Below are 22,167 nucleotides of genomic sequence, written 5' to 3'. Positions count from 1 at the left end.
ATTTTAGATAATGGTATGTTCTATGCTTAAGAGCAATTTACTTCAATTTTCTTATTAGCCCAATATCAATTTCCAGATTAGTAATCACGTTAACTTGACAGTAAATGCAGATAGAACATAAAGAAAACAGTAGAAGACAAGCCAAAGACAAGAGGACACAAGATATGGCGCCAGCCAGGGACAAACCCCAATGTGGGGAAACCCTTTGATCAATTCTTCTTATTATTCTTCAAAGGTTCAGCAAAGAGAAATAGTACAATATGTAATATTCACTTGCCCAATCAAAGTCAAATCTGTCCAGTCAAACTGCAGTCACAGGAAGCCCTAACCAGAAAGTCAACATTGGTCAACAGGGCAGAATTTGACCTCCAAAATAGCTCGGTCAAACCCAGTCAATTCGGCCTCCAACAGTCATCTAAATCAACCCAAAACAATACCGAAAAACTCAGTCAAACTTGGTCAACACTGCAATCAAACCCTTATGCAATCAACGTTGGTCAAACAGTACGGATTGCCTCGATTGTTGTGCCCATAAATGTGGTCTGCCCAAACATAATTTTCCCCAACAAAAACGAGTCAAACAAGTCAATGTTGGCTGGTCAACGGTGGTCAATGTCCAAAACAGAAAATTGTTGTGAAGATGAGTGAGCAAATGAGGAAGAGACTCCTATTTATATGCAACGTTGACGATGAATAGACATGATTGTTGGGCTTTTGAGCCTACATTAGTTTGTTGGCCGACCTTGACAATTTGTCCATAAACAAAATAAATTCATAACTCCATTTGTACATGTAAGAATGAGATGATCTTTAGATCAATCCTACACCTCTCGGAGAGAGGAATCTAATAAAAATATTAGTTGCATCATATGAGCTATCCAAGGTGGAGTTTGGCCATAGTTGCCAAATTTAACAAAATATAATATGCTTGTCACTTTTTTATGTTTTGTCCATAATATCACAAGTCCGTGAGGTTAAAAATCAAGGACATGTGAATAGATCCCTAATCAATCAAATCTAAGTGCAATTACTAGTGTAATCCATTCTTGGCCATAGTTCGTAGCAGTTTGGTAAAGGTAGCATTCTTTGTAATAATATAGTGCAGGTCCAATCAAAAGTCATGAAAGAAATACGTGGCTCGCATCACTTTGACTGAATATTGACTAACAAAGGCACAATGTATATTTTGTGATTGTTCAAGTGTATGGTTGGCCATATGTATTGTGAAGTCCTACAACAAAAGTTGCAAGTCTGACATAGGATGCCACTTGAAATGAAGGACGCCAATCAAGGAATATGCGCACTACTCTGGAAATGAATATAGCATAAATCATAAACTAGTTGTAATGACAGGAGTCAAGCTTTCAGTCTAGTCGTTTAATACATTTTACGTTGATTCGAAGATTGTATATGCAATGAAGTGAGCCGAATTTAGTGACACATAAATCTGTGATTCATTGTTACGATCAAAATCCAAGCTTAATAATCCGAGTTGATTATGATCCGAACTCTGTGTGTTAATCCCAACATCTAAATGATGATTGAAGCCTAATATAAGTATGAAAGAGATAGTTGGAGCTGCATGGAGCAAGAATCAAGTCCAAGATTTAATCACATTGAAAAGGGTTAACTTGGTTGCAAAGAAGCCAACAAGATCCATGCTTGGTTGTTGAAATTTCACAAATAAGTTTCTAGTGAATGTCTCAATATATCAAGTTGCAAATTTAAGAGTGAAAGAATTAAGTTGTTGCTTTGAAATTTAAAAAAATTGTTGTGTAAAAGGTCTACTTGTTCAAACTCTATAAAGCTATGACTTGAATATCAAAGAATAAGCTTTGACCTATTTTACAATGACATTGACGATGTGATCTGTATCGTGTAGTTTTGAACATTGGAATCAAATGAAAGCAAGGCAAAAATAATAAAAGAACAAAGATCTCCTTCATAGCCTAAGAATCTAGTCAAATTATTAATAAAGATCTAAGATTTGATGAGATTGCATCATCTAGGGTTTAAAGGACTGAATATCTTACCCATGTTTGGAAACCCTAGGGGAATGACCTAGGGGTCTAGGGTCAGATCTCTCATAATGTTGACATTGTAATCAAGAATAATCAAGTTGTTCATGAATGCAAGGGTGAATGTTTCACATCTAGGGTTTGAAAACACTAGACTAAATCTAAAAGATCATTAGGGTTTGGAATGGAAACCCTAGCCAAATTGTTATCCTTGTCAGGTCAAAAGGGGTTGGAAATGAAAAATCATGGGCCTCTGGATCAATTGCTTCCACTTAAGAAGATTTGATATGTTGATGATTAGGTTGATCTGCAAGTTGGATACAAGAGTCTAAAAATTAAGAGGGAGCTATTATGTTCTCTACATGAAGACTAAAGATCAAGAGGGACTTGTCATGATCTCAAAAGATAAGTATCTTGTATCTCGTTCATTGTTTTAATTATTACTGACATTAGATTGTTCATAAACCCTAGGTAGAGTTTGGAGAAATCAAAGACTTATGGACCATTATATCTAATTGATAGAAGAAACCGTAACACTTTAATATTGATGTGCAATTCTTGATAATATATATTCCTTGAAGATGTGGATGTGAACTCTTTGTTGATGTTGATAGTGAAGATATGGATAATACTCCTTGATGATGATGAAGATATAGACTCATTGATAATGTAGACTCCTTGATGATGATGTGGACTGGTTGATGATGTAGATTCCTTGATGATGATGATGTGGACTCGTTGATCATGTGGAATCCTTGATGATGATGATGATGATGTAGACTTCTTGATGATGATGATGTGGACTCGTTCATGATGTAGAGTACTTGATGATGATGGTGATGTGGACTCCTTGATGATGATGATGTGGACTCGTTCATGATGTAGACTCCTTGATGATGATGATGATGTGGACTCATTGATGATGTAGACTCCTTGATGACGATGATGTGGACTCATTGATGATGTAGACTCCTTAATGATGATATGAACTCTTTGATGATGATGTGGACTCCTTGATGATGATGTGGATTCCTTGATGATGTGGATTCCTTGAAAATATGGACTTCTTAATGATGTGAACTCTTTGATGATGGTATGGACTCCTTGATGATGTGATGAGATCGACTTGATCTGAAAAGGCTAAGATCAAGAGGGAGTTGACACGCTCTCAATAGATAAGTATTTTCTTGATTGTTTCATTATGAGTCTCTTGGCTTACTTGGTTGTTCTTGTTCTTCCATAGCCTCCTCGTGAGGATTGTAGGTACATAATGACGACTGCCAAGGTGTGGCAAAATCGTTGAAAATAATGGAAGAACAATAAGACTCATGATAAACTTTGTACTCAGAGAGAGCGGACAAGATTAGCCTGATTGAAGCACGTTTCTATGAAGATGATTAGAAGTTTTGAAGATCGATGCTAATCTAGATATGCTAAAGATGAGCCATCACTTTTCTGCTATGTAGAGTACTTCTATGTAAGAGAGAGTTTCTTTTGAGGCATGAACTTGATGATATCCTTGGCACAATGGATTGCAGGTCCACTGACATCTCCCTGATGAATAATTTGAAGAAGCTGCAAGACTCTAATATAGAATTATTCTTTGATTGGTTCGTTGATCTATCTAAGGATGTTTGTTTCCACTAAAGCCCATTTATGATCAGTTGGATTCGATTATGGTTTGTTGGATTCTACTATGGTTGTTGATGCCTGCTTCTATGAGAAGCCATTTATTATTTGGATTGTTTATGGTCTGTTGGATTCTACTATGATTGCTAATGCTTGCTTCTATGAGAAACCATTTATTATTTGTTGAATTTGACTATGATTGTGAAAATCCACTTATTATCCTCCGAAATTGACTATGGATACTGGTATTCAATTATGTAAGAAGCCACTTATTGTTGGACTCTACTATGGTTGTCAATGATTGCTCCCGAGAGAAGTTGATGTCGAAGTCTATCATTGTTTGTTGATAGTTGATGATGTTTGCTTATAAGAGAAGCTCTTGTTGAAGCCGAATAAAAAAATTGAATGTCATTGTTTACTGAAATGTTTGTTAAAGTAGATCCACCATGGCTACATGTCTGATGATGAACTAGTTGTTGATCTTTATGTGAAGAAACTAGAATGACTGAGAATCCCCTTGAAGAGAGAGAACTAATTATATAGCATCATATTATGGACCCTCCTCCTGTAGGTTGTATGTCGTGAGACCTTATGGTCCAAGAGATGCATTGTTGATTCCTCCCGTAGGTTGTGTGCCATGACACCTTGTGGTTCAGGAGATGTATTGTTGATTCCTCCTGTAGGTTGTGGTCCAGGAGATATATCGTTGATTCCTCCTGTAGGTTGTGTGCTATGAGACCTTGTGGTCTGGGAGATTTATAGTTGATTCCTCTTGTAGACTATGTGTCGTGAGACCTTATGGTCCGAGAGATGTATTTTTCGTTCCACCCTTAGGTTGTGTGTTGTGAGACCTTGTGGTCTGGGAGATGTATTATTGATTCCTCCTGTAGGTTGTGCGACGTGAGACCTAGTGGTCAAGGAGATGTATTAATGATTCCTCCTGTAGGATGTGTGTCGTGAGACCTTGCGGTCCGGGAGATGTATTTTTGGTTCTTCCCTTAGGCTATGTGTTGCGAGACCTTGTGGTAGGGGAGATGATTTGAGATGGATGCTATGTATCTTTCCTTATGATGAGACTAATGATCTCTCCCTTAGGTTGTGGGTTGTGAGACCTATAATTAGTCGGGGAGATTGATCCTAACAGAGAGAGAGATTTGAGATTTGTATTTGTGATCTCTTCCTTAGGCTATGGGTTGTGAGACCTATGATTGGTTGAGAAAATTGATCTTGAGAGAGAAAATGAAAAGTATCTCCCTAGCTAAGAGGGATTGTTGAAAAATATGGTAGCCATGGTTGGTATTTTCATCTTGAAAAATAAATGGAAATTTGAATTTTTAAATTTGCCTCCAAATTTATTAGGTCGATTAGGCCCCTAAGTGGCACCCATTCGACCCCCATTTGAAGGTTATATAAAGGATATCATTTCCCCTCATTTGGACAAATCAAACTTGGTCTCATGCATCTCTAATCCAGCAAAATTACAGGAGGGGCAAAATTTTAGGAGGACGCTGAAATTCTAGGGAGCTTCGAAATTTCAGGGACTTGAGTTTTAACATCGCACTTCATCATGATTTTGGTTACTGGTATGGTTATTATTCTATTATTGTTATTTATGATGTATAGATGAATCTGGAAACTCTCTCTCATAAGGAAGAAATTTTCTGGTTTTCCCCTTATGGATTTTGCCTTGGTTGTATGCCTAATTTTTGTGTCTCTTGACTATTTGTTTCATGGTTACTTTACTACTCTTTCATGTTTATTAGTTGATGTTTTTCTTTTGTATACCTTCATAAATGATATTGAATTTAATGTTATGTGAAACTAATGTTTAATCGATCATTGAAGTAGTTATAAGTGAAGAAAAACTTGATTCTAGAACATGCCCTAGAAAATCAACAATATTAACAAAATTCCTCGACAAAATCCTCTGTTGCGCATGTGTCGGCGTGGATAAACTCTCTGTGTTGGTCCTAAATGTTGGTAATACTGAGGGGGTTGTGAATCAATATTTCTTTTACAATTGTTATTTTTATGCCAGTGAAGGTCACTTATAAACAAAACACAAAATGAACAATAACAAAATATAATTTTATTAACAACAAATGGCCTAGGACTCCAATTGTCTATTACAACAATTCAATTTCCAATTTGTACAATCACACCTATGATTCCTTCAGGGCTCCAACTCTAGATGAAGACTCCAATCTTCATTTCCACCAAGCTCCAACCTATACTTCACCAAGCACCAACTTGGTCTTCTTGAGGACTTCAATCCTATAGGGCTCCAACCCTCTCAACTAGTTCAAGCTCCAACCTGGTCTTCCTGAGAACTCCAATCCTCTAGGGCACCAACCCTATTCTTCAAGATTGGATCAATAGTTCTTCAAGGTTTCCAATATCTCCTGCAACAAGCCCTGATAATCTTCAACAATTCCCTCAATTAATCTCCAAGACTCTTCATGATACCCAAACAGCTTCCTTCAAGGCTCATCTTCTAGGTCTTCCTTGCTCTTGGTGTCTTTATCTACCTCCTTTGACTCTTGATTATTTTTGTGTTCTTGCCTGTCATCTTCTATATTTGAGGTCATGAGCAGAAGTCCTTTTGAATGAAGATCTTGAAGATTTTCCCAAAGCCCTTTTGCTCAAGAGTATTTCTTCATCTTGACTTTAATAGGATCTAGTAAACTACTCAAGATTGCCTTAATTGCTCTTGCAATATATTCCTTGGACTCCTCGTCCATTGTGCTTCTGGTAACCACAGATTCCCAAATTTTAGGGCCTTAATCCATCAAAAAGAATTTCATTCTTTGTCTCCATGACTCAAAGTTTGTCCCATCGAACAATAGAGCTTTCCCAACTTACTTTACTTCTATTTCCACGGTTGAAGAAGAGACATCTTTAGAAGGATTGGAGGATTTATTCATTGGCTTTGCCATTTGTGTTCTAAGGATCTACCTTCCATCTGTTAGGTTGTAAGTGAAGCTAATGGCTCTGATAACGATTGTTGGAGATATTGAGAGGTGCAGTGAATCAGTATTTCTTTTACAATTGTTATTTTTATGCCAGTGAAGATAACTTATAAACAAAACACAAAATGAACAATAACAAAATAAATAATTTTATTAACAACAAACGGTGAGGACTCCAATCCTCTATTACAACAATTCAATTTCCAATTTGTACAATCACACCTATGATTCCTTCAGGGCTTCAACCCTAGATGAAAACTCCAATCTTCAATTCCACCAGGCTCCAACCTATACTTCACCAAGCACCAACTTGTTCCTCTTGAGGACTCCAACCCTCTCAACTGGTTCAAGCTCCAACCTAGTATTCTTGAGTACTCCAATCCTCTAGGGCACCAACCCTATTCTTCAAGATCGAATTAATAGTTCTTCACGGCTTCCAATGTCTCTTGCAACAAGCCCTGATAATCTTCAACAATTCCCTCAATTAATATCCAATAACCCTTTATTCATCAATGACAACTTTAGCATCCACAAAAGGTGTCTACAAGACTCTTCATGATACCCAAACAACTTCCTTCAAGGTTACTCCATGAGGGCTTCAGTCATGCATCAAGGTCTCCAAGAATGCCTCCAAGATCAACTTCTACAAGTGTCTTCAACAAATCTTCAATAATGATGTCTTTAAAACAATGCTTCCAACACCAAATTTGTTTCAAGGTGGTTTCAAGGCTGCTCAGCAAGACTGCTCCAAGAGTTCTCAACTGTGAAAATTCCTAGTCCAAGGAACCCCTACTACAGCAAAAACTGAATTTACTTCTCCTATTTGATTTTGATATACATTATCAAGTTATTTTCTGAATAATGAAGTAAATTACTTTTGCAGCCTACACTACTTTAAATTTGATTACATGAAACAAAAAACTGAGCAAAGAACAAGATACATAGGACACAGTTATTTTTGGACAAAATAGTCCCCGGAAAAACCCAATGTGGGAAAACCGGTGTAGCAGTTCTGAGGGTTTTCTATTATTAAGCAATAATTCTGAATACAAATGTTGGATCCCCTCCCAACAATCTAGTGACAAAGAAAATATAATGGCGGAAAACTGAGTGAGATTTACCTCACTTCACCCGGCAGATTTCGGCTGATCCGACAGCAAAACTAGTTAACCTCAGCTATCTTTGCGTTGGCTCTGTGTAGGCCCTTCGTCAGCCTTACAAGCTCTGTGTCAGCCCTGCATTGTCTCTTCTGCCTCCTGCGTCAACCTTCCCGGTCGTTCCAGCAGTTCCCCGGCTTTCTGCATGAGGGCAGCTTCTACTTCTGCGTTGACCCTTTTGGCTTTGCGTCAGGTCTGCGTGGGCCCAGATTAGTCCAACGTCAGTCCTTCTAGCTACTGCGTTGCCTCCACTAGTGTCTCTCCACTTCTATGTCCACTCCTGAACTCTCCTTTCCCCTCTGCTGCAGAATGATCACTCAGTTAGAATTCTCAGCTTCCTAGCCCTAGAAATCAAACTCCAAATCAATTCGTTCTCTTTGTGTGTGTTTCTAGATGAACCCCAAGCCTCCTTATACTTTTCTCATTGAGACTTCAACGGCCAAGATTAAGTCTCTAATCAACGGTTATGATTAAAACATGACTTGATCCGCCTTCTAGATCATTCTCAAGGATCCTGCCCACTTGTAGTCCTCTCGACTATAGCTCAATATCGTCCCATTTCCCTCCTGGAGATGCGTGGGCACTCATGGCAAACTCATCTTCGTCAATTTTTGTTGGAGCAGCCTTAGGATCAGGTTTCTCATCCTCATCCTTTTGCTTCAAAGGACACTGGGATACAAAGTCGCCCATCTCGCCACATCTGAAACATTTCACCTTCGAAATGTCCTTCCGCTTTTGCATTTGTTTCCCTTTGATGCTAGAGTTGCGTTCTCCTCCTCCTCCTTGGTCTTCGTGCCACTCCCATTGCTGCCATTAAGGTTGACCTTTACCAGGTCCCTCCTTAATTCCTCTTGTTGAAGGGTTGCCCACATCTCCTCCCATGAAGGTAGTCTTTCCCAACCCAATATACTTTGGACGAATACTTGCCATTCATCTGAGACTCCATTCAAGGTCGTCCTTACCATCGCGGTAGACAAAAGAGTAGACCCCACTGCAGAAGTTGGCCTCTGGTATCCTGAAGACGTTGAAGATAGGAGTTAACCCCTTCTCCCTTCTGCATCAATGTCCGTTGCAACTTTTGTTCTAAGTACATCTTTCGTTGTTTGGAAGAACCTTCATACAGTGAAGACAAAGCTTCCCACATCTCTTGAGCTGTATCTTTGCCTTGCAAGTGTGAGACCACATGATCTCGAACTCCATCGAGTATGAATCTCTTCGCCTTCCCCTACTCGACCTTATACTTCTTCTTCTAATCATTGTCAGCGGAAACAGCCACAACACTCTTGACGTAGGCTTCGAGATCGTACTCCTCCAGAACAGCTAAGATTTTGGTCTTCCATATGACATAGTTGGAAGCTCCTTCCAAACTATCCTGATCTTTGAGCCCATGTGATGCCATCTCACCCAAAATTGTCGAATCGACTCCTCTAGCCACTGCTCAGCACTGTTGCCCGGCAAGTGAGAAATTCAAATTTTTGGCGAGAAAAGTTCGAAGAGGAGAAAATTCCCCTCCTATGTGTCTTCGCTCTTTTCTAACGGATTTTTGCCCCGACAGAAACTGCACCCTTCAAGCACTGCACTGAGGCTCTACATCACTCCCTCTGCTTCTAAAATCGTACCTCTCTATCGACTCTCTCAAAGAAATATTTCCTTGGAATCTCTGCTTCTCGGCAAGGGCTGCGCAATCCCTTCAAGGGGATTCGAATTGCTGCCAAATGCAGTTATTGGCCTCTCTGCTTAGCATTGGATCTGCTCTTCCTATTTCAAAATCAATGCTCTAATACCATGTGAAAATTCCTAGTCCAAGGAACCCCTACTGCAGCAAAAACTGAATTTACTTCTACCACTTGATTTTAATATACATTATCAAGTTATTTTCTGAATACTGAAGTAAATTACTTTTGCGACCTACACTACTTTAAATTTGATTAAATGAAACAGAAAACTGAGCAAAGAACAAGATACATAGGACACAGTTATTCTTGGACAAAATAGTCCCTGGAAAAACCCAATGCGGGAAAACCAGTGCAGCAGCTCTGAGGATTTTCTATTATTAAGCAATAATTCTGAATACAAATGTTGGATACCCTCCCAGCAATCCAGTGACAAAGAAAATATAATGGTGGAAAACTAAGTGAGTTTTACCTCACTTCACCCGACAAATTCCGGTTGATTTGAGAGCAATACAGGCTAACCCCGACTCTCTCTGCATTGGCCCTATGTCAACCTTGCGCTGTCTCTTCTGCCTCTTGCGTCAACCTTCCCGACAATTTCGACTTTCTGCGTGAGGGCAGCTTCTACTTCTGCATTGGCCCTTCTAGCTCTACGTCAAGCCTGCGTGGGCTCAGATTGTCCCAGTGTCAGTCCTCCTAGCTGTTGCGCTGCCTCCACTAGCATCTCTCTGCCTCTCTATCTAGTACTCCTGAACTATCCCCGCCCCTTTGCTGTAGAATGATCGCTCAGTTCGAATTTTTAGCCACCTTACCCTAGAAATCAAACTGCAAATCAATTCATTCTCTTCGTGTGTGTTTCTAAATGAACCTCGAGCCTCCTTATAATTTTCTCGTTGAGATTTCAAAGGCCAAGATTAAGTCTCTAATCAATGGCTAAGATTAAAACTTGACTTGATCCGCCTTCTAGATCATTCTCACCCATATTTTGATTAATACCTATTAATATTTTAATTTTCCTAAGTTTAGACATAGGAACCCCATTAAAAATATTAATTATTTTACTCAAATACAATCCGGGTGGAATTTCACCAAACAATTTCTAGGTTCTTTAGAGTTCACGTGCCTTAGCCTCTCCACCAATTTTCATGGCTAGAGCACATCCGATGCTACCAAAAACTAACATCAACAATGCTCAAGAAAAGTCCCAAAACTTCTTCAAAGAATCTTCAATATTTGCTTTATAAATGACAAGGAAGTTGCTTCATAAGATACCAAGGCTGCTCTTCCAAGACTGAGGATATGTCTGCAATTTCTAAGGTCAAAGGTCTTCACATCACGAGTCTGCTCAAGACTGCTTCAAGAGTGTCTTCAAATCAGTTTCAAACAATGGCTTCAAGTGTATTCAATCCTCCAATCAATCCTTCAAGCGTACCTTCAAAATGTCACACAAGTTTACCTCAAGATACCCACAAAAAAGTTACTTCAAAGGGATCTTCAATAGGTCTGCACACCACCCTTAACAATTCTGAACTCTTTAACACAAGAAGAACAGATTTGAAGTCTGTATATTCAGGATCCAACAATTAGCCAAACGTATGCAAGAATTCTGAATTCTGCAACTATCTGCAAGAATTTTCAAACAAGAGACTGCTCCCAAAACACTATAGACTGCTCAAAAACACTCAAGCCTGAACTATGCTTCAACAAGGGCCTGCAAGACCAAATTATTGTGCTTCCAGGGATCAGCAAACCAAGGTCAATATTGTGCTTCCATAGATCTTCAACAAGATCTGCAACAATCCAAAACTATAGCTCCAAACGCAGTGCAACATACTCCTCAAATAGGTTGAGATTTGCTCCACAGAGAAGGCCAAGGTGCAGGCCTGAGATGGCTGGCCACAGGGTTGAAGTTGCAGTTATGAGGTGGCTGATCACAGGGCTGAGTTGCAGACTATCACAGAAATTCAGAGAGCCAAATTTCAGGGAGCCACAGGGCCAACTTTCAGAGGTTTTGTCTCCACAGAAGAGGGTTGAATTGCAGTCCTGTAATAGGCCAAATCGCAAGCCGGTAATAGGCCAAATTGCAGGCCAAAAAACTGTTGTACAAGTCACACAAAGAGATAATAAAAAATGAATCACAGAAGTATATAAAAAATTCTCCTTCGTCCTACTTCTTTTCAGATCACAATCTTTTAGTCTGCTCCTTATTTCTTGGTAGAATCCTCTGTCTGAGATCTAAACTTGCTTGACCGAAATCTTGATGACAATGACCAAATGTACCTTAGCTTATATATATAGTTGTTTGTTCATTGAAAAGACATGTCGGTTGGAAAGGAGGGCCGACATATCTAAAGGAGCCGACATTTAAACTATATATGTTTCAGACATTTAAAAAACAATGAGCACATAACAAGGTGATTTAGGGGATGGAAAAGGACTGATTGGGGAGGGCTTGAAGGCTTCTTCAAGCTGTTGCAAACAATAGTTTTCAGGGTATTGTGTAAGTGTCCAAATAATTCTTCTTTTCAGATATTAGGGATAGATTCAAAAATTTAAGAATTATCAACTTGCCTCCTTCTCCAAACCTGCTTGACTCTTTTCCCATGCTTGGTTGACGATTCTTCAGATTGTCTAGGGACCCACTTTAATTGGCAATCTCTAGCTAAATGTCCAACATTATGGCATTTGAAATATTTAGTTTTGTACATGAATGATGGAGCATAATTTTTGTAGGTAAGCACATTGGAGTATCTCCTTGCATCTTTACTTCTGAGGAACTGATTTGAGTCCTCTTTGTTATATGCCCTGCAATCCTTTGCCATATGCCCAAAATTTGTACAAGAATAACAATAGCCAAAAAAATATAGTTTGATACCTGGAGAATGAGGATTGCCTTGGTATACTTCTGAAGTTATTCTGCCTTGAAAATCTTTGATCCTATTCTTTACTGCTTGCATCATGTCTTCTTGGAGCAAAGGATCTTCCACTGTTATTTTGACTCTTCTCCTTACTTCTGCTGGAATTGGGGATATCGGCACAACTTTCCACATTCTTGTCTCTTGATGTATTAGGGTTTGCATCACTCTTACTAGAAGACTCTCCTGCATATCCAAGACCAGTTTTGTCAAGAGGGGATCTTTGACGATTGAGGATGTCATACAAGGCTTGAGAACTCTTTAGATCTTGTTCAACAGATCAACTTCTTTCCTTAGAGAAATGATCTCTTCTTTCATCTTCTCACATTCTTCATCTTTCTTTGCTAGCTGGTTCTCCATTTCTTCCTTCATCCTTGTTGCTTCACATGTTTGGACCTTAAGAGAGATGACATCTAATTTCAATTTGAGATTTCTTCATCTTTTTCTTCTAGTCAGCATGCAATGACATTTCTTTCCTTTGTTGCTTCATCAATTTGTCCTTCCAGGAGGACCAAAGCTTCCATTGCATTTGCAGCTCCTTGAATTTGTTTGTTTCCTTGTTTCTTCTAGTTGAGCTTTTAGGGAAGTGACTTCTTCATTATACTGGCCAATTTCTACTTCAGCTTTGCTCAATTCTTCAAACCTTTGTTTAAGATGATTTGCCAAAATTGTCTTCGCTTCTTTTTGCTTTGTCTAAGTGATTTGTCATGGATATGACTTCTTCATGATGTCTCTTTTCATTTTGATGTAATTCTATCTTAAGCTTGTTAAGTTTCTTGTCTCCTTGTTGTACTTGATGCTTTAGAAGAATAACTTCCTCCTTTGTTTTGTCAAGGTCATGATTAGCATCTTGTACCTACTTCTTCAGTTCCTCATTTTCCTTATTCAATCTACTTATCTCTTCTAGAGCAACTTCAAGTTTTGCCTTGAGATCTTCTTTGAGGTCTTCTTCATTTTCTTCATCTTCTAGGTCATCCTTGCTCTTGGTGTCTTTATCTACCTCCTTTGACTCTTGATTATCTTTGTGTTCTTGCCCACCATCTTCTATATTTGAGGTCATGAGCAAAAGTCCTTTTGAATGAAGATCTTGAAGATTTTCCCAAAGCTCTTTTGCTGAAGAGTATTTCTTCATCTTGACTTTAATAGGATCTGGTAAACTACTCAAGATTGCCTTAATTGCTCTTGCATTATATTCCTTGGACTCCTCTTCCATTGTGCTTCTGGTAACCACTGATTCCCAAATTTTAGGGCCTTGAGCCATCAAAAAGAATTTCATTCTTTGTCTCCATGACTCATAGTTTGTCCCATTGAACAACAGAGTTTTCCCAACTTGATTTGCTTCTGTTTTCACGGTTGAAGAAGAGACATCTTTAGAAGGATTGGAGGATTTCTTCCTTGGCTTTGCCATTTGTGTTCTAAGGATCTACCTTCCATCTGTTAGGCTGTAAGTGAAGGTAATGGCTCTGACACTGATTGTTGTAAATACTGAGAGGTGGGGTGAATCAGTATTTCTTTTACAATTGTTATTTTTATGCCAGTGAAGATAACTTATAAACAAAACACAAAATGAACAATAACAAAATAAATAATTTTATTAATAACAAATGGCGAGGACTCCAATCCTCTATTACAACAATTCAATTTCCAATTTGTACAATCACACCAATGATTCCCTCAGGGCTCCAACCCTAGATGAAGACTCCAATCTTCAATTCCACCAGGCTCCAACCTATACTTCACCAAGCACCAACTTGGTCTTCTTGAGGACTCCAATCATCTAGGGCACCAACCCTGTTCTTCAAGATCAGAGTAATAGTTATTCAAGGCTTCCAATGTCTCTTGCAACAAGCCCTGAAAATCTTCAACAATTCCCTCAATTAATCTCCAATAACCCTTTATTCATCAATGACAACTTTAGCATCCACAGAAGGTGTCTCCAAGACTCTTCATGATACCCAAACAACTTCCTTCAAGGTTACTCCACGAGGGCTTCAGTCATGCATCAAGGTCTCCAAGAATGCCTCCAAGATCAACTTCTACAAGTTTCTTCAACAGATCTTCAATAATGATGTCTTTAAAAAATGCTTCCAACACCAAATTTGTTTTGAGGTGGCTTCAAGGCTGCTCAGCAAGACTGCTCCAAGAGTTCTCAACAATGCTCAAGAAAAGTCCCAAAACTTCTTCACAGTATCTTCAATATTTGCTTTAGAGATGAAAAGGAAGTTGCTTCACAAGATACCAAGGCTTCTCTTCCAAGGCTAAGGATATGTCTACAATTTCTAAGGTCAAAGGTCTTCACATCACAAGTTTGCTCAAGACTACTTCAAGAGTGTCTTCAAATCAGTTTCAAACAACGGCTTCAAGTGTATTCAATCCTTCAATCAATCCTTCAAGAGTGCCTTCAAAAATGTCACACGAATTTACCTCAAGATACCCACAGATAAATTACTTCAAAGGGATCTTCAATAGGCCTGCACACCACCCTTAACAATTTTGAGCTCTGTAACACAAGAAGAACAAATTTGTAGTCTGTATATTCAAGATCCAACAGTTAGCCAAATGTTTGCAGGAATTATGAATTCTGCAATTGTCTGCAAGAATTTCCAAACAAGAGACTACTCCCAAAACACTATAGACTGCTCAAAAACGTTCAATCCTAAACTGTGGTTCAACAAGGGCCTGCAAGACCAAATTACTGTGCTTCCAAAGATCAACAAACCAAAGTCAATATTGTGCTTCCAAAGATCTTCAACAAGGTCTACAACAATCCAAAACTATAGCCCCAAACACAATCCAAGATACTCCTTAAATAGGTTGAGATTCGCTCCACAGAGAAGGCCGAGGTGCAGGCCTAAGTTGGTTGGCCACAGGGCCGAAATTGCAGGTCTGAGGTTGCTAATCACAGGGCCGAAATTGCAGGTCTGAGGTGGCTAATCACAGGGCCGAGTTGCAGACTGTCACAGAAATTCAGAGAGCCAGATTTCAGGGAGCCACAGGGCCAAATTTCAAAGGCTTTGTCTCCACCGAAGAGGGTCAAATTGCAGGCCTGTAATAGGCCAAATTGCAATCCTGTAATAGGTCGAATTGCAGGCAAAAAACTATTGTACAAGTCACACAAAGAGATTAAAAAAAATCTGTGTTGCACGGGTACCCGCACCTGGGGGTGGGGTTCTCGAACCCGTCCCGGGTTCCCGCACCCAAGTACCGGATTCGGGTACGGGTTCTTCCCAGACGAACCCAGAAGAACCGGGTTCTTCCATGAAGAATCGGGTTCTTCAAAAAAAAAAATTGGGTTCTTTTCCTTTAACAGGTTCTTGGGTTCTTGGGTTCTTTGGGTGCTTGGGTTCTTCGGGTTCTTCGTGTGCTTGGGTTCTTCGGTTCTTCGGGTTCTTTGGGTTCTTCGGGTTCTTTGGGTTCTTCATAATAAAACTATATTAAAAATTTAATTTTCAAATAATTTTTTTTATTGAAATTTAAAAAACGATATGCCATAAACGAATGATATGCCATAGAATATAGAATATATGCCATAAACGAATGATATCATTTTTTGAGTCATTGATGGTCATTGGTCTGGATTGTCCTTCAGAGATGGTTGTAAAGTGTTCTGAATGTTTCTCAAGGAAATTTTCTGCCATCATTTCCAAAGATTACAGTTTCCAAAGACTGTCTTTGTTCACATGCCTTAGCATTGCTCTGTGGGCATGACGTGCTGCTCAAGGGTAATGAATCATTGTAAAAATTTATCAACAGTGATAAGTTTTTCAAAACTTATGAGCGACACATTATTCTGAAATCATATATGATTATGATATCTCAATATTATAAAAGGAACATTATGGGTGTACAATCCCACAAGCAGAATATCATATCATATTGGTTGTAGCTTTGTGGAAATATTTAATAGGGTGATGACCATAGTTGGAAAAAAAAGGGTAGCTGTTTGCACATTCATGAGTCCCTTCCTACCGCATGAGACTCTTATGATCAGTCTCTCCATTAGTCTTATGCTATAAATTTATAAAAACAATTTCAAAACTTATGCCCAAGGTTTGTTAGAGTCTGAATGTAAATTATGAATCTCCTGTATTTGTGGATCTTCAATGCCTTTAATATTATATGGCATCGAAACTAGAACTGGAAAAGAGACCTCTTACTCTGTAATTTGAGCCTGCAGATTCTTGTAAATCAATTTGGAATGAATTTCTGAAACATTCATTCCCGAGCCAAATAAGTTAATAACCATCAAATTATAAACTGTAAATGCACACATACAGGTTCAGACATTTTCTATCAAATACAAAGTAGGATTGGGACCAGCCATAAGATGTAATCAGCTGATGCTGTTAAATGGCGAAGGGCTATTTTGGAAAATGGCTAAAGTATCAAAATCTGCCAATTTCTCATAGCATTCTGATAACATCATGTTAAGATTAAAACTAGGAAAATATGCCTAAATGAATAAGCGTGTTTTGTGGAAGGGTAAGGCTGCCACTATTTTAACTTTTTGGGATTGCTTTACCACAGAGCACACCATGCATGGGGCAGGTGGATGATTAGACATCAAGAAAAGTCTAGACCACTATCAGGTTGAGAAGAATCTCCTATGAAAAAATTGTGTTTTTATATGGGAGAGACTAAACATGTTTAAATGATTATCATTAAAGTTTTCTTGTTTAAAGTTGAAAAAATATACAAATTCAAATTTCATATATATTATTAATTATAAATTTATAATTTATAAAATATAATTATTAAAATTTAATATTATTATATTACCCGACGAACCCACGCACCCTGTTTCCAAAAATGTCGTCCCCGTCCCCGTTCCCGTCCCCGTCCCCGTTCCCGCACCCACGTTTCCTGGCAACATAGAAAAAAATGAATCACAAAAGTACATAAAAAAATCTCCTTCATCCTACTTATTTTCAGATCATAATTGTTAATACCAGAAAATCGTACACACATTTGTACAAACAAAAGACTCCCAAAGGCATCCAGCAGAATGTACAGGTGAAGATTTTCCAGCTGAAGACATTATGAAAATTCAAAAATTTAATTTCTCCAAATGGGCTTTTGTATAAAAATTGGACTGTGTGGCATATCTTAAGGAATAAATTACAACTGTGCGGCTTTTTCTTCGAAAGTCGCACGGTCGAAGAAAAGTTCGACTCAACAATTCAGAACCACTTCCCACACTTGGAAGATGATTCCCTGACATGTTCCATGTTGAGAAATCGATGCTAGTAGAATTAGGGTTAGATTTCTCTTTCTTGATAATTACCTATGAATTATGTTGACTTCTTTTACTTATTTGTTATATTGTCTTTCATCAAGCAATTACCAAATTATGTGTGCATGAAGATCACAAAGACACAAGACATAAGATGTAGGCACTCTGCCAAGGCAAAACCCCTATCTAGGGGAAAACCTAGTCAAAATCTCTTCCTTCAATAATTTTTCCTGAGACTCTTCAACCTAGACACAAGCCTCCTCCACACCAAGTCAGCCTTTCCTTCTTCGATCCAACCTTCGACCTAGCAGTGACAACACTTCGACCCCAGCAACTTTGACTTTGACAAAGAACTTCGATCTCATAAAGTAACCCACACGAGAGAGAGAGAGAGACATCCCAGAACTTCGATTTTGCCCTTCCCTTCCTTCTTGACCAAACTCACACTCCTTTTAGCCTCCTCCTTCAACTTCGCACTTTTCTAGGCTCTTTCTTGGATATCCAACTTGTGAGAGAGTGTGTCCAAATGAATTCAATTTGCTCCAATATATAGGTTTTTGGTGAGGTCAAATTGCCCGGTTGAGGCCGACTTGGTGTGGAGGTTACATAATTCATCTTTGACTCAAAAATAATTATTTTTAAATCATTCAAAAGCACAAGAAAGCTATCATAAAATATACAATGACTCCAATGACTCAATATTAATCCTAGGAGTCCACAACGGAGACTTTGACTAATAAAATGATGACCCAAGTATGAAACCCATGCTTAATAAGTCATTGTAACAATAATAAAAATTATTTTGATAAACACATTTTATGAAGACCGAACCTAGTTACATTCTTCAACACTCCCTCTTAACTAGGGAGGTATTCATAACAAGTACACAGAAGATCTCAAACTATATGAACTATGAAGAGTTTAGGCACCGCAATGCCATGGACTAGATTCCTGACCAAGGCAATCTATCCAAGGTCTCTCAACAGTTTAGGCACCACAATGCCACAGACTAGATTCCTGACCAGGGCAATCTATCCGAGTGGGACTAAGATGGACTAAAGCTTTCAGCCTCTCTAGGTACCATCAAGCTTACTTGCTAACCATCAACCCAGGGATCTAGGTGTGTATCTGAGGTCAAAGCTCCATGACCAACGCCACCCTCCCTACTTCGGGAACTAGACATCAACACATAGTGTCGGCCAGATGTCCTCCCAAGCAATGTGTCTCACACACAAGGCCTCAACAAATTTCTTCCAAACTTTTATCATCATCAACAAGATCAACCATATCAACTAAACCAAGCATGCTTCTAAGGTATTCAAACTTCTTATTAGGAAGAGACTTTGTTAGTATATCAGCTACCTGGTCGTCTCTCAGGACATACTGTGTGAAAGTTTCTAAATAGAAGTCCTACTACAGTGATTAATATCATTTCTTCTAATTATTATCTCATAAATAAGTTATTCACAGTGTTCTTACAGCAAATATTGAAATATATTCTACTGCAGCCTTCACAACTAAAATATTGCAAAAAGTAAATGTAAGGAAAAACACTGACACAAATGCAATCACAATGACAGTGATTTTTGGACAATCATCCCCGGAAAAACCCAATGCGGGAAAACTAGTGTAGCAGATGAGGGTTTTATTATTCTTCAACAAATTCTCATGTACAAATTACAACCAACAAAACAGGAGTGAGAAATTTTACAGATGCTTCCTGACAAATTTCTGACCCAGGTGAAGTACTCCTCTTCCCCGGAATCTTTTTGCATCCCTCTGCGTCAAACTTCTAACACTAGCCCATCGTCTAGCTGCCCATGCAGGCTCTGCGTCAATCTGCCTATGCGTTGTTTCTTTCTGTTGTTGATTTGGGGTAGCATCAAATGTGCTCTAAGCCTTAAACTTTGCAGGGAGGCTTGGGCACAGGTATTCCAAAGAACCCAGAAAGCATTTAGGGAAATTCCACCCATAAGTGATTTTGATGAAGTAATTAATGTTTTTTAATGGGGTTCCTAAGTCTAAACTTAGGAAAATTAAAATATTAATGGGTATTAATCTAATCAGGGGTGAAACTTCTAGAAAAAGCCACGGATCAAGCCAAAACGATCTGAGCCTTTGATTATATTTTAATCTAGGTCGTTAGTTGTCCAACAAGAAGATATAAGAAGGGGCTTGAGGGTCATTTGGAAAAGACACAGAGAGATCAGAAAATCGATTTTCTTAAGTGAGAAGTTCTCAGGAGAAAAGTCGATTGAGGAGATCTCTTGCAGTTGAGGGGCAGGGATAGCAACTTTTGGAGAGAGAGATTCTCAGCCGGAGATACATCAGCAGAGAGAGGCAGTAAGTGATCCAGAAGCCTTGACGTAGGGCCAGAAGGGCCACGCAGAGGCAGAAAGAGCAGGTCGAAAATCATAGCAGAGAATCAGTTTCAGCAGCCGAAAGTCGGGGTGTGAGACTAGGAGGCTAAGAGCAGTGACTCTGAGCTACTGATCGAATACCCAGCTGGATGATGCAGTGCTTGGAAGGATTGACATTGGGACAACGTAGAAGTAGCGCAGAGATAGCACAGTGCCTGCCAAGGGCACTTCATCCCATAGCTGGATCAGTGAGGATTTCTCAGTGATTTTGTGAAGTAAAACTCACAAAGCTTCTGCTAGTATTTCTCTGTAATTGAATAACTCTGCAAGGTATTTAGTGATGTATTCAAATTTTGCTACTATTTAATAATAATAAACCCTTAGAGTTGCTACATCGGTTTTCCCGCATTGGGTTTTTCCGAGGACTATTTGTCCAAAAATAATTGTGTCCTATGTGTTGTATTTTTCTTTCTTGCTCAGTGTTTTGTTTCCGCATATATGTAAATTGAGTGAAGGCTGCAAATCTATTTGATTCAAAATTTACCGTAGAAAACAGTAAATAACTTGCATGATTTAATCAAGTAGGAGAAGTAACATCAGTGTTTTGCAATAGGGATTCCGGCTTAGGAATTTTCACATGGTACCGGAGCTAGTGCGGGTACGACAAGAAGAGCAAAACCAGAAACCCCAACAGAAGGGGAAATTGGAAAGCTGCAGGAGGCAGCAAGTCAAAACCCAAGAGGGTTTGCGCAGTGCTAGCCAGAGGATCGAAAATTTGAGGTAGTCTCTCTCTGAGTGAGTTGACGGAGAGAAAGATCTTCCAATTCGAATTTTGTCATGGCAAAGAGCTTCCATCTAGGGCATAGCTCCAACAATGCACCTAGGTTTTGTCATCATATTGGCATTACTGACAACTTTACCAACACTAAATTTATTATAAAATAATTTGAAAAGTAATGACCAGAGCAACTTCTCAAAAGAAGGTAAATTACTTAATAGAGAAATATTATAAATAACATTGAAGATCTAGATTTCGGACATAATTACTTAATAGAGAAATATTATAACATTGAAGATCTAGATTTCGGACATTTGATATGAACGCTTCTATACATTAAAACTGCATGAATAATAATTATAGAGAATATAAGATTCAATTTGATATAAGCTCGCAACGATTATATACTGTAACATTGCATGAATAAAATTATAAAGAATAAAAAAGGCAATTGATAAGTTTGGGTGAGTTATGGCTATATATATATATATATATATACACGTTAAAATTGCATGAAACATAAAGAATAAGAGAGTCAATTGACGAACTTGGATAAGTTATGGCAACTTACAGATAATGCTAAGTAGAATATCAGCTTGAACGAAAACTTGCGAAGCTGTCTGAAAAGCACATAACAGAGCACGATGAAAGCCGATCCTGCAAACGATAATGCCGATGCCCCGACATTAACGGCAGCAAGGATTTCTTTCTCCGCTTGGGTCAATTCCCCCGCCATTTTTTTGCCCTAACGCCTGCGAATTCCGGGCTGTTTTCTCACCCGCTCCTGGTCATAACCACTGACGCCGAATTCCAGACTTAAAATCATCATATTGCTGTAAATCAATCGACACTCGGAGACAAATTATCCGGATATCCACTGATTTCAGACAGATCGAATGCACAAAACAGGATTTCATCGAACAGTGACAAAATTCCTCGAATTTAAGCCGAAATAGAAGAAGCTATGATAAAACTAATTCAATTTTAAGCTATAAAATAGATGAACCTGTGACGCATTACGGGGACAATATATGTTATGCGACGGTTTTAGGTATCGATGCAGGGATTTCGAGATTGCTTGAGAATGACGTCTTTAATTGAGAGAACCCACGGAGTTCTGTTGCTTCGATGTTACCCGAATGGTGACTAACCACGTCATTGAAATTTACGTGTCATTGCCACGTCATTGAGCTGATTATAGCGCTGAATAGTTAATAGTGACGCTTTCCAATTGTCAGCGTTTTAAGGCGACATGGTGTGAGGCTTTTACCCAAGGCTCTTTACTTCCTTTAGCGCTTTTTGAATGGTGGGTTAGGACCATTTATTTTTTAAATGGCAGTAAAGTGAGAAAATTTATTATAGGTTTATAATAAAAAAAATTCAATTTTTTATGAGATAATGTTGAGTGAAAAATGAGCAATTTCTATGGAAGCAA

At 38.7% G+C, this 22,167-nt stretch overlaps 1 protein-coding gene across 4 annotated transcripts in view; it reads right to left on the bottom strand.

The window, feature by feature from the left end:
* GCR1 (G-protein-coupled receptor 1) overlaps positions 1–21,890 on the bottom strand; it is a 308,068-nt gene extending 286,178 nt beyond the window's left edge. Inside the window, exons 1-2 of one of the 4 annotated variants that reach the window (XM_089460197.1) lie at positions 21,739–21,890; positions 21,304–21,609 (exon numbers count right to left, since the gene is read on the bottom strand). In XM_089460197.1, the coding sequence (XP_089316323.1) occupies positions 21,304–21,468 (165 nt within the window). In that variant the 5' untranslated portion in view covers positions 21,469–21,609; positions 21,739–21,890. Of the gene's footprint in view, positions 1–21,303 lie in introns of all 4 variants that reach the window. The other 3 variants (XM_089460198.1, XM_089460199.1, XM_089460196.1) reach the window with 3 other exon arrangements.
* Positions 21,891–22,167: the final 277 nt, after the last annotated feature.

This window comes from Pinus tabuliformis, chromosome 7 (genome assembly GCF_031772625.1).
Source record: "Pinus tabuliformis cultivar Carrire ecotype Pingquan chromosome 7, CPIR1, whole genome shotgun sequence".
Lineage (NCBI taxonomy): Eukaryota > Viridiplantae > Streptophyta > Pinopsida > Pinales > Pinaceae > Pinus > Pinus tabuliformis.
The sequence above is the reverse complement of the archived record's forward strand: the minus strand, read 5'-3'. Positions and strand labels throughout refer to the sequence as shown.